General features: G+C 37.8%; 1 protein-coding gene across 7 annotated transcripts in view; it reads right to left on the bottom strand.

The window, feature by feature from the left end:
• Nucleotides 1-19,225, bottom strand: part of dgkg (diacylglycerol kinase, gamma) — a 147,895-nt gene that overhangs the window by 75,439 nt on the left and 53,231 nt on the right. For 4 of the 7 annotated variants that reach the window (XM_073855121.1, XM_073855122.1, XM_073855120.1 and 1 more), the window contains exons 3-14: nucleotides 18,482-18,558; nucleotides 14,948-14,968; nucleotides 14,349-14,502; nucleotides 11,571-11,825; nucleotides 10,292-10,444; nucleotides 9,014-9,063; nucleotides 8,639-8,713; nucleotides 8,430-8,549; nucleotides 8,219-8,336; nucleotides 7,950-8,038; nucleotides 2,460-2,576; nucleotides 1,462-1,560 (exon numbers count right to left, since the gene is read on the bottom strand). In XM_073855121.1, the coding sequence (XP_073711222.1) occupies nucleotides 1,462-1,560; nucleotides 2,460-2,576; nucleotides 7,950-8,038; nucleotides 8,219-8,336; nucleotides 8,430-8,549; nucleotides 8,639-8,713; nucleotides 9,014-9,063; nucleotides 10,292-10,444; nucleotides 11,571-11,825; nucleotides 14,349-14,502; nucleotides 14,948-14,968; nucleotides 18,482-18,558 (1,328 nt within the window). Of the gene's footprint in view, nucleotides 1-1,461; nucleotides 1,561-1,645; nucleotides 1,865-1,891; nucleotides 1,941-2,459; nucleotides 2,577-7,949; nucleotides 8,039-8,218; nucleotides 8,337-8,429; nucleotides 8,550-8,638; nucleotides 8,714-9,013; nucleotides 9,064-10,291; nucleotides 10,445-11,570; nucleotides 11,826-14,348; nucleotides 14,503-14,947; nucleotides 14,969-18,481; nucleotides 18,559-19,225 lie in introns of those variants that run through there. The other 3 variants (XM_073855124.1, XM_073855125.1, XM_073855126.1) reach the window with 3 other exon arrangements.

The following is a 19,225-nucleotide window of genomic DNA, read 5'->3' as shown; positions in this document are numbered from 1 at the left end:
GCGAGCAGCATTAGCAGAGCGACGCGATCTCATTCATTTCAATGGAAACGGGCGACTTCCGGCGGCACTAGCAAAAGTGACCGTTGGCGACCATATGGTCGTGTCCAGCGACGCGAGAAAGTTAAGAAAAGTTTAACTTTATCCAAATGTTGAACGAATTTCGGGAGCGACTACCAATGAAAACGAAGCAGTAGAGTTCACGTCATCCTTCTCTTGTCAGTTACTGGCGAGGATGGTACTAATTTGTTTATGACAAGCAGATTTAGAAACGCCTCATTGAAAGAGACGGGCGACACACAGCGATAACATCGCTGGCTGTCTTTCGGCTTTAAAGGAAAATACCACCGTTTTTCAATATTTACTATGTTCTTACCTCAACTTAAATGAATTAATACACATACCTATCTTTTTTCAATTCGTGCACTTTTAATCTTTGTACAGTGCCTTGTAAATGTGTTAGAATTTAGCCTAGCCCCATTCATTCATATGGCTCCAAACAGGGATGAACTTAGAAGCCACCAAACACTTCCATGTTTTCCCTATTAAATGACTGTCACATGAGTAGTTACACGAGTGAGTATGGTGGCACAAAATAAAACTTTTGTTTGGATCCGAAGGAATGAATGGGGCTAGGCTAAATGCTAACACATTCACGAAGGCTGTACAAAGATTAAAAGTGCACGCATCGAAAAAAGATATGAATGTATTAATTCATCTAAGTTGAGGTAAGAACATAGTAAAATATAGAAAAAACGGTGGTGTTTTCCTTTAAGTGTCTTGTGAGTATTTTTTGAACGTTTTCTCTTTTATCAAACCACTTCGATGCGTGTGCAGCAGGCACGCATTTTGACATGACGAGCCGTACACGACATATTTAAAATTTTTCTAACCCCCTGGAAGAGAAGCCACCAGCGCCACTCTTTAGCGAATGACTCAAAGACATAATTTAGTTTTTAAAATGCTTTGAATACAAAGCCATGAACTATATAAGTAATGCATAATATACAATGCGGAGGGGGTGGAGCCTCCGATATCCAGTTGGATGTACATTTGTACTTGCCACTTGAGTAAAATAATTTTAATTTTAAATATTTTATAAGCTTAATTTAACAAATGTTGGCATGAGAAAAAATAAAGCAGAGCAATATATATTATTATATTACCGGTCAATGACTCTCAGTAGCGTGCCCGGATGAGCAGTATCAGTTTTAGCGGTTGTTATGGAGTTTCGCGACTGACCAATCAGAATCAAGTACTCTACAGAGCCGTGTAGTAATGTAATTAAAGTCATAAAGGCAACTTTTACGATGCGTTTATGGTACTTTTCCCTTTGGAAAAACATTGGTCCATAAAATGATATCCATTAAAACATATCTACAACAGATTAGGCTATATTGTGTCAACAACAATTATTATGAGTGCATATGTGATATAAATAAGCAATGCTAACTTAGATCTTACCAGAACAACAGGACAGATGTATGAAGGCAGGAGTGTGTGATCTTTCAACGGCCCACCGTCACACTCCGGCTTCACATTGGACGCACACTTGTTATGAAGCTAGAAAATATAAACATAGGATACAGTGAGTGAACTCACATACGTACTGAAATGTGACTTTTTATTTTATTTCCAATAGTCTTACGCAGAAAGAAGACATTCATATACTGTAGGATGACGAAAATATGTGTAGTTTATATTAAAAACGAGTTGGTGCAGTAGAGTTGAAGCAGTGCAAGTAACGTTAATAAGTTCAAAACAAAGCTACTTGAGACAGATGGTTCCGACGACGCCAGAGCGCGTGGATGGGTACATAATGTGATAATAAACGTCATTATGTAAAGATAAAGTCTTTGAATGAGCGCTAAGTGCTGTCACTTATCTTTATTACCTGTGGTTCTTCTAAAACGAGCTGCATGAATGGTGAACTTAGTCTGCAGCTCCGCCATGCGGTTATAGTGAATACTGCAACAAAATGTCTTAAACTAGGCTACTAGGTGTATGCAATTCTAGGCTTTGTTTTGTGTGTCAAACATTTGAAGACGTATTTAAATGCATATTTAGAGTTCAATAACTTTAATTAAACTAATATATATCTGTCACAGCCAAGCAACCTGCTTTAAATCATATTCATGCCAGTAATGTTGTGACTGCTAAACTTCATCAGGATTAACCAGGGATATATATAGATAAATAAAAAAACCAATTAAACTGTATGTTGTTTAATAGTATTATTTATTTATTTATTGTAAGTAAAAGAGAATTACTTTCTAATTTCCTATAAAACTTTGATCACATTTAATCGCATCTCTTTAGACAAATGATATGCATCTCTGTATTTTAAATATAAAAAACCAAGGTAATAATATAACATTTACAAATATAAGTGCAAAAGGATTTATTATTGACACGGGAGTGTTAAACACAAAACTGGCCAGAGGATGTCAGTATAGACTTACAGTGATTTGACACCAAACACAGTGAAGGCCTGTTAGACCTTGATAGCACTTAATACTGCGGTGACATTTGTCACATTTTGTTGGAGAGTTTCCCTCCATCCAAACGTGCTGCATAGCCTAGAAAGATAGATATATAGATAGAGAGAGAGGGAGAGAGAGAGAGAGAGAGAGAGAGAGAGAGAACAAAATAATTATTATGCTGTGAAATAAACAGTTCATGTACTGTATACATCCAACACACATGCACTGTACTGCTACAGTGTTTACATTTGGTCTATCACCCTTCATTTTACTTACAAAAAAATTACAACAACAAAGTCTGATGTGAAAATATTAAAAGTAAAAACAAGTAAGTTTGAAAAATTTTACAAATTCCCAAATCATGTACAAGAACTTTAGTACTGACGCAGTCCCTATGCTACTGGTACACTTATGCACAGGATATTACAATGAAATAAAACTGAACAATGATAGTCATTGTTATTAGGTTGTACAAAAATGCTAAATGTTTATCATAAATGCAAAATCATATTGAAAAATAAATAATCACAACAGGTTGTCAGACAAAAACATTTAGAGGATAATACATCTCTATGTTAGTTAGATCTTTAATACATTTGCATTGTGGTATCACCAACTATTAAAGCAATGTTGCGTGATCTCTCTCTTTCCCCTCTATTACTAACTACAAAAAAGATTCGTGACACACCGGATATTCTCATAACCTCCTGACATGTCCACAATACATAACCAAGAGTTCTGGATCTGGGAAGTTGGCTTGAGTAAAAACAAAGCTGGGCTGCAGTCAGAGCCGGATTAAATAAATGGACTACACTAGGCAGGCTGCATTTTTTGGGCCCCCCCATCGAGGTTATTTATGAATTGAAATCTGAAACTTACCAAAGTTACTAATAAAAGTGAATTCACATTTTACATAGCCTAGTCTTTGCTTACAAATTGGTTGTTTGTATACCAAATTAAGTCATGTGGTGTATATTAACCAGTCAATCAGACAATTTTTTGCTAAATTTATTATTTATACGTCATTACACGGCTCTATTAAATGCTATTAAATTATCCTCACCTTATCCATTGGGAGTGTCGTTGTTAAGGCAGTAGTACAAGTAAAATAACCAATAGGTGTCAGTAATCCGCGGGAGAGCTTCGCTGCATATTTCTCTTCAAGATTGAGAATCGCAACGAAATCCTCGTCGAGCAACACGTCCACTGAGGTAAATGTACTCAAAACACTGGTTATTTATGTTTCAGTTATATGAATTATATAATAACAGTTTTTATATTATGTATAACAGTTTTATCTCGAAGTAATGGTAGTGCTAAACTCTAATGTATCGTTTCTGAGGCTGCTAGATTTTTCTTTACGCTATTCATGTTTGTGAAGTGAATTTAAAGCACATATTGCTTGCATTTGACTTAGTTAGCCACTATCCATTGGTTTTGTTATCATGTTTGGTATCTAACGTGATTTTTGTGAGGCTTAAAGAAAAAAAATCTTGACCCCGCTAGTTCTGCCATTGCAGTCATGAATTATTATGCAAGGAACTGGTTTTTTTTGCCTCGTTATTATACGTAAACATGCCTTATATAACGTAGGGAAATGATCATTTGTCCTTTATTTATTTATTTTTTGCAGCAACCATGTCTGTGTCCTTAAAGGAACTCTGTCAGGTACAGATTAGAACTATGAACTTGAAAATCAACTATTCTGATGACTGGCGTCCCCATCCGAGTCACCACCTCAGACAACAACAGTCACAAACTCACAAACACAAATACACTCAGTAATGGGCTTAATAAAGAAAGACTTAACTATGATTTTATCTGTGTTAACCTATGATATCAGTTATTGATGTATTTTAAATATTTACGTATAGGCTTATCATACATGCATTGAAGTTTTAAAATGTATCTAATATAATACTGTAATTAAATTGAATGTTTTGGATACCACCATTAAATTATTTTGTGCATGTAAAACACAAGCAGCAATGTTTTTATTGAATTCAATTTTGAATTAAATTGAATGTTTTGCATACCACCATTAAATTATTTTGTGAATGTTAAACACAAGTAAATGTTTTATTTATTGGAGATAAAATGGTTGTTTAATTAATATAATACTTCTGTTTGTTAGGCACTAACAAGTGAAAATAGTTAAGTTTAAGTACATTTATTAAAACTCGATAGCTGTAATGTTTCTGTGCAGAAGGATGCCCGTGAGCCACGAAGGTAAGTTTGCGAGCAGATTCATTTCCACTTATTAGACAGCAGTCCGCTCATCGTGTTTTGTATTGCATCACTTAAAGATCGTAAACCTTTAAAATCGAGTTTAGTAAGATGTATACTACAGTCAGCTTTGGTTAACTATTGAAGCATCGTCTTTAAGGCTCAATGTGACCGCAGTATTTGTTGAACACTGCTGGCAGCGGCGACGTCTGTGTCCGTACCATTTTATCAATGAGAGCATAAGTTCGTATCTCTCTGCTCCCGAGCCATAAAGCTCGTCTTTAATTGAAATAATGTTTAATAACTTAAAAAATACGGCGTTTTTTTAATTTCCTGAAAAATAATGGTTTTGGAGATTAGGGGATCCCGCCCGACAGCGGCGAAATTGTAGATGGGTTATTTGTAAAAAAAAAAAATCCCCCTCTGTCTGGGCCCCATCCCGCCAATCGGGCCCTAGGCACGTGCCTAGTTTGCCTTTGGGTTAATCCGGCTCTGGCTGCAGTCAACAAATGAAATAATCATAACACTCCTCTTTCTTCTACTCATCAATGTAACACTGTGTGTTTGATCGGGTCTAGTGTAGCAACAATGGTATTTGTGTTTTTTGAACCTTAAACCGCATAAATACATTGCATTACACCAAATAATGTTTTTTTAGCAACATCATATGACCCCTTTAAAGATTACCTCAACATTAAAGACTTGTACCCTTCAATACTTTATATTTGCATTCTACTACAAAAATCATTGATATAAAAACACATTAAATATTTTCATTACTTCGCTACTATTTTCCCAACATGTACAGTAATACTCATTTTATCCTACGGAGGCCGCCAGTATGTTTCGCGTATAGTGCATTCTGGGTTGATGATGTGAAATGGTTGTCGCAAAATATTATTACAGTTTACTATAGTTTTTCTATTTACTATAGGTTTTCATGTGATAATGTTTTACTCTCCTCTCCCATCTTCTTACCTCTCAGATCGTCTTTATTTTGATCATCTTTTATTTGTATGCTTTCTGTATAGAGGGTATGCACGTGACATCACCTTCAAAAAGTCTGAGCGACAGGCTTAGCATAGCGTGAAAATGCGTCTAAAATGGGAAAAGTAGTTGCGTGATCGACTGTGCTAACAGATTCAACAAAAATGTGGAGCAGTGTTTCTCCAGACTGCAAAAAACACCCAAAGAAAAAGTAAATCAGTAGCAGTAGCCATATGTCAGGTATGTACAATTTTGGGATAAAAACCTATTAAAATACACCAGTAGATACTCTTATTCTGTGTAATTGCAAAGTTTTGTCAGTGAGCCTTCATTAAAAAACCTGTCCATTATGATGAGCCTTGTGTTCTATAAAGGTTGGATGGTTTAATAGTGTTAGGCAAGACAAACATATATGTTAGGTAAAGCAATGACTGGCCATATGCCAATGTCCACAGACTACTGGTTGTTTGGCAAGTTGTTAGGGTCACTGTTAAAGAAAACTAAAATCAATTTAAAGGCAGGAATTATCTAAAAAAAACTTTTTTACTAATTTGTTTAAACTGTCTTTATATACCAATACATAATTAAAATGTAAGTACCCTGAAAAAAAGAATATAAAACTCGAGTGTCTGTAGACCTCTCACGGCTGTTTTAAACACAGCTAATTATTTCCATTCGGGACGAAACAAATGTTTGGCTTGCGCGACTATCACTCTCTCGCGCGACCATAGCACCACCCCTGTTGCTACAGGATCTGCCCACATATGCGCACACCCGATTGATTTGAACGTGCACGAGGCACTCTAGGAAAAGCAAAAGTACGGCAGAGAAAGAGCATTCAGAACTCACAGCACCTGCATATCCAGTCAGCGAAGGCAAACAAGGCAAAAAAGGAATAAACGAGAAGAAATTTGAAGAAATCAAACGAGAGTAAATATCGCGTGGCTTTTCCTCGAGTCGACGATGCGGTAGCGGTATTGTCTCCGGAGTGTAGTCCTCACCAGAGTCAACAATGCTTTCATCACGGAAACTCTGTATATGTTATGAATCTTCCACGAAATTCACCTTCATCACAGTGTAACTGACGGTAATGAAAAAAACTTGTATCAATGCAACCTGTTTTAGCTTTGTCTTATAAATATAATTAGCTTGTTTGTTACCGAATCAAACAAAATAAAGTTTAAACTTTACCAGTATCGATATGCTAGCTTAATAGTGAGTACTAAAAGCCATCCTATTTGTTTATATTCATAGTGATAAAATTAGGTGTATTATTACATGTGATTGTGACATGATGTTACTACATGCACCGCGCTCCTTCCTCTTCGCTCGTCTCAGGTAAATGCTCCTCCCAGTAGAGCCGGTCACCGTCGCCCTAGTCTCGCGTAGCCAGACCTTCAATACCAACAGTTTGTGGGCCTGACGTCTGAGGCTGAGACTACCGTCGCCCGTTCATGTGTTTTGGGGGCGTGGCTTTAGAAGAAACCCATAAGGGAAGGGGTGGAGTGAATGGAAAAATGAGCTGTGTCGTGAGAGGTCTACAGACACTCGATTTTTATACTCTCCTTTTCATAGTACTTACATTTTACTTTAGTATTGGTATATAAAGACAGTTTAAAGAAATTTGTAAAAAAGTTTTTTAGATAATTCCTGCTTATCCTTTAAGCTGATAATTGTCAGTTTTACTGCCTTTTTTGCAGCAGCCACTATTAAAACCAGCCATTTTGTTAAATGTTTTGCCACTCAACAGGGCGAGCTATGGCGTGGTCACGTGGAAAAGTGACGTCGTTGCATACCCTTTATTGTTCATCATTAAATATATTCTCCGGTTCATATTGAAAGTGCTGAATGTTGATGTTCTTGTATTTTTAATGACATGGAGGTGTCAACACCACATACCTCCCCCTACTGTTTGTGTGCATTTATGACCCTCATCTTCTCTTTCACATCATTTTACAATCTACTGATTGAAGACTTGTTAACCAAGTTTACCTTGCTGTGGCGTTAATAGAACGGATTTTGATTGCAACCTTTTGACCTCATGTATTGAAAAAAAATTTAATGACAGCCTACGAGTGAAACTATTTTTCAATCTTTTTTAAAACTATGACATTTGTACTGTTTGTAATTTCAAATTCATGTAGCCAATCCCAGTGTTAATCTGTTACACCATATATGTGTTTATATTCGGGGTACGCTTTAAGCAGAGTGGAGTAACAGTGATTTCTAATGGTTAATTGTTGTTTATGGACTTACGTTGGTGTGTCTGCGCGACTTGGCGTAGGTGCTAATGCAAGCAGCGATGTCTTTGGACACACAGCGCTCATGGACTGTGTACTTGCATACTGTCAAACAGATGGATTTCAGAGAAACATTAGGAGAGAGGAAAATTGAAACCTGTCCATTCTCAGGCTAGACATAAAACGTAAGGCATTTCATTTCAGTACATCAATAAAAACATAAGACAACCATAAAAACTGCTCAGCGAACTAATGAATTTTAAGATCAACAGTTAAAAAACTCACGTGCGCAGCAAAGGCCCTGTTTTCTCACTCCTAACAACATAGTGTGACAGTAATTACAGTAGGCTGGCTTGTTAAAATGCTTCAGTCTCCAAACGTGCTGCCCGTCTTCCTGGACATTCTGCGTGCATGTGAATGAGGAAGAGTAATTTTAATACAACATTTATATATTGATGCCTCTTTATACACTTACTGTACAATCACTATGTCTCACCGTCTCCATTCCCAGCAGTACTAACAGGGGTATGGTTGTCATTCCCCCTCTGATCCACTCCTCCAGTGTGACCGTCCCATCATGATCATAGTCGATCTCCTCCATCATCTCCTTAAGAATCTACAATATTAGGGAAAAAAATGACATATCGATTCTACCGCATTTGGATTTCCTGTTGGTCTAAAGTCAAAGTTACAAATGGTTCATACCGGCTGTAGTTCTGTAGAATCCCATTCAAGATATTCGGCTACATGGACCATCTGATTTATTATGCGGTCCAGTTCCTATATAAACAATCATAAATGCGTTAGACGTGGACTATATACAATACGTATTCAATTTAATGAGCAGACAGCTTCCTTTATAAGATTATTTTCAAACAAAGGCATTGGTATTAAGGTGAGATAATTTTAGGATGAATTAAACAAATCAATGACGTAAAAGCCAATACTTTATTTTAAACAGATTACAAGACTGACGCACCTTTTATGCACAATGACATCACACATGACAACAACAAGCATGCTATAAAAACTGTATTACATGCATACTGTACTGATGAAACAACAAACATGAGGACTTACCGAACTGTCCAACAGGCCGTTTCCATCTGTGTCGTACAGCCGAAACATGACTATGTGGTGAAACGAGAGATAAGAGAACCCATGTTATTCTAGTGTTACTTTGACCTCAGAGTTTCATTGTAAGATGAAGTGTAGACCTCAAGCTATCAAAGAGACCCTTTTGAGAGCAGACACGACCTGACTGCCCTGATATCAATGGGCCGAATGAGGCAGTTAGTGAGGATTAGCTTTGGGCAGAGCCTAAAGAAAGCTTGTTAGTGTTAAACCCACAGCAAACAAGGACAGGAGTAGAGAAAAGCCACTGAGGGATACTTTGAGATTCTGTTGTTACGTTTGATGCCCGAGTAGCCTAAATGTGTGCGTTTAAGCTAAAACAAATGCAATAGGTGTGCGTGTATAAATAATAAGGCTTGCTTCTAACAGATATTAGGGTGTATATGAAAAACATATAAAATAAGCAACTTTGGTTGGTTTTACTAAAACCGTATGAGTGGTTTGAGCTAGCATGAGAATTTCTGCTAGCTCAAGGCTTATTAGGTGAAATCAAATTAACACAGCGTTCAAACCTTTCAAAGATCCGTATCTGCCAGTGTCATGCTGCGTATAAATGTGCATTGAAAATCAAGAAATTAAATACATCACAGCTGCAAGAATGAGCTGACTGCTAATTTACATCAATGACCAACATTATGGATTTCAGTGGTTTGGTACCACAAAACTGGGTTGAGAGACATAACTTTCAACATGGCTTAGCAAAATGTACAACAGCCTAATTAAAATTGCATTAGCAAAAGAAATGTGTGACCCTCCCTGTGAAATGCAGACTAAAGTCTCAAAATTGAATTTGAGAAATTGAAAATACTGTGAATTGCCGCTGTGCTTTTATGTATTGATTCTTTAATTTATTTTTATGTGTTTTTAATGCATGCTGTATTATTATAAGGTATGTACTGACTTGCATGTTGTCCAAGACAAATTTCCCAGCGATGGGACTAATAAAGTATAAAGTAAAGTAATTATGAGATTAGGTAAATTAGATTTTTATTCATTGATTGGTTGATTATTTTTCACATTGATTTCAATCCCTGACATGACCCAGTCAAAGTTTTACATATCAAGGTTGTATTTTCACTGAATGTTCTTTACATTATGTAGGATGTTTTAGGTAGAAAATAGTTAATTTCACATGCACGTCACATTTAATAAACTATCTTAAACTATTAATTAAAAATTAACAACATATCTGTGAATGAGAGTTGATTTTCAAGGCCAACTTACACTCGAGTTTGTCTTCTGGCGTCCCCCTTTCCAGCAGTGATAGGTAACACACAATGTCTTTTAGGAAGACCACTTGAGGTGAGGGCAGTGGAGAGCCCTTCTGTGGAGATGGACTCCTCCGGAGAGACGTGCACTTTTCCGACTGACTTCGCTCTGGAAGGATATTATGTATAGAGTAATGACGTACAATATCACAGCAAAATCGTATTTATTTTTTGCTTTACAGGATGTGTGGGTTTTGATCACAGTAGTATGTAAGTAAGGAATAATTGACAACGGGCCATTAAGTGTGCATTATTTTCAAATAATTCAAAGGACCGGAGTCAATTATTCCGCTTATACCACGATTACAACAAACATTGCTCTGGTATCTATTTTTAAGACATTTATCAAGTTAGGCGTGCGGTAATCGAAAAATAATGCATCTCAACCAATCAGAATACAGCATTTAACAGACCCGTGGTATAATAATAATAATGAATATTATAATAAATATTAATTAAAGGGATAATTTATTTAACAACATTACATGCTGTTTCTCCATGGACCACCAAATTTTAAAGAAAGAACTGGTCATTTATTTTTCATGCCGTACCAATTAAAAAGGACTGGTTCGAGTTTTTAATAAAGGAAGATGAGGTATTACAAAAGATTTAACTAATAACTGTATGTGAAGAAAATGTCATACATGCTTAGAATGACATATGGCGGGGGGGATAAATGTTGCCAATATTTCTTTAACTCTTTCCCCGCCATTGACGATTGTTATCTCGTCAATTAAGAGAAAACATTTGCATAAACAACTGTGTTCCTATTTTTATGTTAGTCTGCAATACCGCGATGATCCACTAGATGGCTTACCCAATTTATGAAAAAACTGAAGCCAAAACGTTATTTACTAATTTTAAACTCTGTGTATGTTTTGATAATCATTCTGAATATGATCTCTAACAAAATTCCTTCACAAAAATGCAATTATTTCAGCTGTTTGCTAAATTAAAAAAAAATCATATTTAAGAGTTTATAAGCAGAGAAAAAATATAAATAGGATTAAACGTTTTGTTTTGTTTGTTTGTTTATTGTTCTTTCATTTGATTTATTTGTATGTTTATATAGTTTTAGAGGATAATTTTCCTGGAATTCATTTTGTGAAAATTACAAAAAATGCTGGGGGCAACTTTTCAAAAAATGGCTGGCGGGGAATGAGTTAATAAAATGATCATCAGGGATTACATGTAAAAAGGTGAGTGAAGGTCAGGGTTGTTTACATGACTCTGACCTGGGGAGAGGCGGGGGGAGTTGGTGTTCTTAGAGAGCGCCAAAGCGTTACTACTACTGCTGCCTGCTGGGTGTTTGGGCTGCGTGCCGGGCGACCTGTTGGGGCCTCTGGGAGTGTGGCCTCCTGTGCCCGAACGCTGAGAGGAGGTGCGGGATGAGCAGGGAGATGTGGTGGCCCCTGAGCTTGGAGTGATCCCTGTCGAGTGTTCTGGAGTGTGTCGTCCCATGGCACTCAAAACGCTCTTCCCATTTATACCTACAGGAAATAGCGAAATAGGAAAAAAGGAAAGAGAGTGGAGGTGATATTGCCAAATGTAACTCCACTGTTTGCCCTGCTTGGATGTTCAAAACATACAGTACGACAGATAAGAAGATACATAGTTTACAGTAGTATCGAAAAAAAATCAAAACAGCGGCAACACACTGAGACGTGAGAAGTGAAGTAACACTTTTTAAGGGAGTCACAGGTGATCTCTACATCACACCACACTTGCTGTGGTACCTGTTATGGGTGCACAGGCCACTTCAGTCTGTAAAAAGATGCCTGCATCAATGGACCTGGGCTCTGCAGACACAGTGGGTCCAAAAGTAAAATTATATGGAAAAGGTGAAATTAACAGAGGAACAACGTAGTTTTAAACTAGCTGGGCTTGTTTATAATCGCAATCAGCCTACACTACCCACACTACAGTGTTTGCAGCCTGGAATACGATCATACTGTATATTTGTCAAAATAGGCATAATACAACTAGAGTGCCCTATATGCTACAAAGTGATGCTCTTTCCAGGTTGCGGAATTAACCGAAAGCATTATCTACCATGATTTTAATATCAAATTTCAGATTTCTCAGATGCCACTCACTGAAACATGAGATTAAGCAGGAAATGTAAAGTACTGCAACTGTACACACAGTATGAAGTCAAATGGTATAAATGTTTTATGAAAAAAAGTAATTACAATAAAATATTTACATTTATGCATTTGGCAGATGCTTTTATCCAAAGCGACTTACAGTCTATTACTAGGCACGCATTTGAGCTATAGTCAAATAAAATTGTCAATGCATGCTTTTGTACTCAATATCTATGTTTTTCTATAAATTTTATTGTATATTCGAATAAAACCCAGCTTTCCTAATACACTGTGGTTTGCCTTTTTGCCTAATTATTTTGTCCAATCGATACCTTAAATGTTCAGTGTCCATTTTGTACCATACACCTCATAAATTGATGGTTTAATCTAACCTGAGTTGGCATTAAAACCAAAAATTCTACAACTTCCCCTTTTACATCGCTTTTGGTCAATACCTAGCAAGCAATAACAGAGACATGAAATGACAACGAGACCCAATATAGTCCGGCTATGAGTAACTCACTTCTACCCTAAATGAGTTTGAATTTGGTTACATGCAAGTTTGCCAACATAACTTGTGAGATGTACGATATTCCATCATGTAAGGAAAGTCAAAAAAGGGTTCAAGGTGTTTGCTCTCATTTCTTTTAAATGTTCACAAAGGGCAACTTTTTTTCTTGAGATTTGGTTAGATGTCTATTAGACTTTCACTGACGTCCTTGTTTTAGCTTGCTTTGTACTGTATTTATATTTGCCAGGCCCTAAATGATTCAGCTTGGCACTAGATGGCGCTGTTGGCTGCTGGAGCGTTCTTACAGTCAACTCGTATTAGCCTTAATGACCTCAAGTTAATGGGGATAGAAGTGTGATGCAGACACAAGCCCACCAGCATCCTTTCAATTTAGCAGTCCAGAAATCCTGAATTATCCTCCGAAAGAATCAAAATCACTTCCTCTGCTTCTTTTAATTGATTTTAACATCACAGAAGGATGTCTGCTTTAAGTCACAGACACACTGTGGACTAGTAAACTAGTAAAGTAGTCTTTTAAGCAAACAAATCATTCTAGTTTGCCTCTGTGCACCGCCTGACATTTTCACCTCCCATTTGTAAAGTGTGTGACGACTTGGACGGTCTTTTCTGTCTTCAAAGACGAAATATATACAGTAGCGCAAACGAACAGCATGAAGAAACAAACACACAATTCACTAAACAAGTCAGCATTGGGGGTCTGAATAAGAAGCAAAACAGCACTGAAACAAATCTTTTCTGTACTGCTGTAACTGTACAGGTAATCTCATTTACGTATGAACTAGGTTGTGCTGACTGTCAAACATGTCTGTCATTCAAAGCTTAAAAAAAACTACATTAAGAGAACCCATTATACTTAAAGGAAAACACCACCATTTTTCAATATTTTACTATGTTCTTACCTCAACTTAGACAAATTAATACACACCTATCTTTTTTCAATGCATGCACTTATTCTTTGTACAGCGCGTCGTGAATGTGTTAGCATTTAGCCTAGCCCAATTCATTCCTTAGGATCCAAACAGGGATGAATTTAGAAGCCACCTTCTTACAAAATCGTCACGTTTTATTTTGTGCACCCATGCTTACTCGTGTAACTACCCATGTAACAGTCTTCAAACAGGGAAAACATGAAAGTGCCCGGTGGCCTCCAAATGTATCCCTGTCTGGATCCCAAGGAATGAATGGGGCCAGGCCAAACGCCAACACATTCACAACGCGCTGTACAAAGATTAAGTGCATACATTGAAGAAATATAAGTATGTATTCATTCATCTAAGTTGAGGTAAGAACGTAGTAAAATATTAAAAAAAGGTGATGTTTTCCTTTAAATCAATATGAAATATAAAATCAGGCCTACTACTGAAAGTATAAAGGTATTTAAAAACACTATTTACCCAGCATGCCCGCTCCAGATCGAGAAGGGTCCGGGGAGTTTCCTCCTCCTGTCTTACTCTTGAATGAGGTGAAGAGGTGTTTGCACAGTTCCTCAGGGATGTCATTCTCCAGATAGGTAGTCATAAAAAGCTGGAAGCCCTCGTAGTCGATGGGCTGTGGGAGACAAACAGATGGATGATGAGAAAGAAAACAAACCTGTTAATACCGTTTATAATATGTGGCCTTCTGCTTCTTTAAGTGAAACAGGGGATATCCCTGAACCTGTATGTGAATGATGAAGAAAAGTAAGAAACCTCATAATAACACACTGTAACAAAAATACAAAGAGGGCACACTGACACACATTTAAAACGGCCAGAAACATTACCGAAAACATCACAACAATGTGGTCATTAATATACAGTATTTAAAAATAAAGTAGCACAAACACAGCTAACACTTAAAAGCATGAACTTTGACCCTTCAGAAGACAATATGACCCCAGCGTGACTGTCTTGTTAGACAGGGATGGGTTTGAACGATTGGTAGTTTATGTCGGGGCATGCAGTGTGTCAAAACACCAAAACAGAACATGCAAACCCAGAAGGCAACATCTTACTTGGTTAAGAACATCTTGCTTCTGTATGGCAGATATATGGAGAGGGTAAAGGAAGAAAGGGAGGTTATAGATTTTTTAGCTGGTGTTGGTGTAACGGTGAATGATGTTACCTTTCATATCCTCTGACACTGGAATGAATACTGTACAGCCCAACAGTATTCCTTAAATGCTGTATGGAATAAGTCCAACTCTGACATAGAGCTGTGCTGAAGGATTAGTGGCTACAGACCACGCAAAATCTATTTATTTTTTGCATAATCCGGACTTCCTTTTTCCGTTTTAAGGAGTAATGTGGTCCCAATATCATAATGGAACAACAAAAAAGCAGGCAAACACGGACTGAATCATCATTTCAGATGAGACAGAAATGTGGAAACCTAAAGCTAAATGTAAAAGGCCTAAAGCCAATGGGTGAAAGAAAGAGAATCAGATGTAAATGAGAGGAACTTGTATGCAGTGGTGTGCCATAGGTAAACATGGGCAGACACAGACCAAAAACAGGAAGTGGTTTGCATGAATGTTGACTCTTAGCCACAATTCGATCACTGACTGATGTGTATTGAACACAGAACTAGAAAAAGTATTTTTATTGATGTCAGCTTATTATTGTGGAATATTTAAGCCCGGAATGAACTGAATTGATGTGCTTTACATGCCAGATAAGTACAGTAAATATCCTTACATGCCAGATAAGTGTGTGCTATTTCATGCACTCTGACTTACTAACACTGTTTAAGAGTTGGATTTCTCATGCTAAACATAGGCAAAGTGTCAAACGTATGACGTGGGAACGAGGCTGCATTCTTCGGAGGGAGCATTCCAAGGCAGGAAGGCATCAAGGCATGTCTGAATCCAATGTTTTCTTTACTTCCTGTCTCAAGAAATACCTTCATCATCTTGTCCCACAATTCAATGCGTGTGTGTGCGCGGGGAATATGATTGGTTTCGAAAAAATTTAATTTTGGCCAAGAAAGCGGCTGGATCACAAATTTAGTCTAAAGTTATATTTTCACTTTTTACACCTTTTGATTGCATTTCTAGCGATAATTAGTATTGCAGTTTTTAAATATGGGATTAGTATCACAAAGGCACTCTCTGTTTATATTTCAAACAAATTTCCATTACGCTGGCTATCAAGGATGTCCGAATGAGTTTCTCAGAGCTGTCCTCATGCCTCCGAAGTCATTGCCTCATGAGGCAGCGAGGCAACAATTCAGCTGTGTAAGCTTTCAGGAGCAGCCGGAGTATTTCTGTGCAAAATGCAAGTTTCAGAATTTTTTTTGAATATGAAAGATCCATACTTAAAGCTACAGTTGGCAACTCTGGAGGATTGAGATGATTTTGAATGTTTACAAGTTTCATGACCCTCCCACCCTACCACCGAGCAACCTCCCATCGAGCTCCTCCTTGTCAGTGCCAGGACCAGTATTTTTGTGAACGCACCCGTCTCTTCAGGAGGTAAAGAGTAGGCTGCTCTCGCTAATATGCCCATAGATAGCATAGATAGCAAAAAGATAACATCATTTATATTCTAAATGAGCTTATTTGATAGAATTTTGAAAGCAAGTCACAAGTCTCGGATGAAGAGTATGTCCCCGTGGCACTCCAGCGGACAGAGGAATCGGAAGTTTGTTAGCGAATGTTCTCTCCGTCATCACGCTGCGTTCAATCCAACACACCTGTGAACTTCAGGAGGATGCATGTGATATTGTAACGCATGCGAGGGGGGATCTGTGGCATGTGCAGGAAATGTGATTAACAGGCAGATTTTACACAGCCCTGCACTGATTGGACCAGATGATCCGGGGTCAGTGGATTTTTGCCAGGCCCTAGGTGGAGCTAAAAGCGAGTTTTTTTTCTTAAACAGTCTAATTTGTGTTGTTCTTATGGAGCATAGTGTCGGTTTCAGTGAATATGATCAAAAAAATCTTGCCGACTGCAGCTTTAACAATCTTGCTTTATTTATTTTATGGGCAATTTCAATGCAGGAAGTACAGTGGAAGTCCTTATATGGGCACTTTAACTGGGATAGCGCACACACACAAGAAAGAAGTATGTTGTTGTTTGTGATGGAAATTTAAGCTTCTTCAGCTTCCCAATGAACCCAGAATTATGGAAACAATAGATATACTGTAGTTGAAATCCGCACATTCGTTAAAATTGGCGGTCCCGACTGGGCCATGAGTCATAGGTGGTAAGTAAAACTGCATCAAATGTCTATGTTTTGTTGGCAGTCGGCATGTAAGTGCATATAATGTAAACGACACAAACATGTAGTGAATTAAGTTATCCTGGATAATGTTTTTTTTTGTGTTGCTTGCTCTTAACTTGCTCACCTGCGCCTCAAGGAGCTCGGGCTTATTCTAAATGAATCGATCTTTTACAAATCTGATAAAACTAAAGACTCTTTGGTTATATGAAGGATGTAATACTACTCTATAGGTACTTAAAATTAAAACAAAGATGCCATAAAGAACCTTAAACATCCAAAAAACATTTCTTTGAAGAACCTTTGACTTAATGGTTCTTCTATGCCATAGAATCTATGGCATCATCTTTTAAGCACATTTTTACGAATGTAGTCACATGTCTGGCAATGTGAGACTAGCCTGAAAGTAAATAAACTCAATTACTCTCTTTTTCTCAATATTTTTTAAAAACATTGTATGTGTTGTTAGTGTAAGAAGCAGTGTAACCCGTTGGAGTGGATGTAGGAGGAAGTTCCTGACTTTAATTTAACCTGCAGTACACAGAGCACGACTCCGCTATCAAATAAAGCAGAAAACAATGAAACCTTTACTTAACCTTTCTCCGGCACCCAATTTTTATAGACACTCTTCGTTTTACAAAGGTTACAAGTCACTGCAATTAAACTTTATTATGCCAAGACACCCAAAGGAGCTGTAGCCGTTTAAGTCGGCAGTGAAAGATATTTACACCCGAGAAGCCAGCTGACGGTCAATCACGACCATACACACAGGTGATATACAGCGCTCTGTCATCATAACCAGGCGGCACAGGAGCACCGATGGCATGTCGCCACCATTTTGTGCCACATCCTTTAAGATTTACAGGTGGACACGACTGAACCGATGAACAATGAGACGCACGCAAAATCACACCACGGCCAACCTGGCGTCACTTTTACTCCACCAAAGTTGATTCGCTATTGATTCAGCCGGGCCTCTGGGTCGCAATCTGTGGCGCCGAACCCCGATCAGCTTCTTATTTATGTCAGTACGGAGGAGAGTGAAGAAATATAATGGTGACACTCCATAAAGCAAATTATAGATGCGACTGCCTGCTGGCCTTTGTTGTCACGGAAACATGATGCATGGGCTTTATGATGTCAGCCTGGACCTTCTCTAATAAGGGGAGATATCTGGACACCTTGTTTCTGGGAGCGGATGACTAAGCATTTCCTGTAATGACTCGGGGCTTGAGTCAGGTTGTATTGGTCTTCTGTCAAGTCACAGCCAGAGGCTTCGCTGCCTCTAAACAGATCATTTAATCAGGTGTGCTGGGATAATATACCTGCTCAGGGTTGTACTTGGAGAGGACACCATTTCCATGAAACTCCTCCAGCACATCTTTAAGCTTCTTGGATGAATCTGTGCAAGGGGGAAACAGAGAAAATCAGCTGGAAATACAGTGTATGATATCACAAAATGGTCTGTTTATAAACAAATGACTGTACTTGCTGCAACATGCTTGACGTTAGACGTTAATGTACAGTATTGATTTAAAATCATGAGGACTGCTTTTACTATGAATAGGGGACAATGCAACACTCAATAAGGCCACTCTGGCAACCAAAGTCCCGCCTTCCAGTTAAAACAACCAATCATCTATCAATAAAGACTGACGATTTGATAAAGATTGATAAAGGCTGACGATTCTCTAGGGGAAGGGTTGTCTGGTGCCAAAACATCCCTAAAGGTACTTTAAAGGGTGTGACGTCACTGTGAACCAATGACCTCAAGTGTTTAACTGTGTTTTATTGTCTAAAAGTTATACATTTGTCAGCAATTATACAGTCACAATGCTTTGCCTTTCACATTTAAATGTCACCGAACAGCCCAGCACAGTACTTGCACATCTATCCAGACAACATTTAACAGTTCATTCATGAAAGATTAAAATGTTCAATCAATTCAAATAAATGTTACATACAGCAATGGAAATTAGGACTAGGGTAAGTATTTCATTGACATCTTCTTTGAATCACATAAGCACAGCATCCAGGATGTTCAGGGACAGGATTTGCAGGAACAAAAC

The sequence above is a fragment of the Misgurnus anguillicaudatus genome, chromosome 17 (assembly GCF_027580225.2).
Source record: "Misgurnus anguillicaudatus chromosome 17, ASM2758022v2, whole genome shotgun sequence".
Taxonomy (NCBI): domain Eukaryota; kingdom Metazoa; phylum Chordata; class Actinopteri; order Cypriniformes; family Cobitidae; genus Misgurnus; species Misgurnus anguillicaudatus.
Note: the sequence above shows the minus strand (reverse complement) of the source record. Positions and strands in the feature narration are given on the sequence as shown.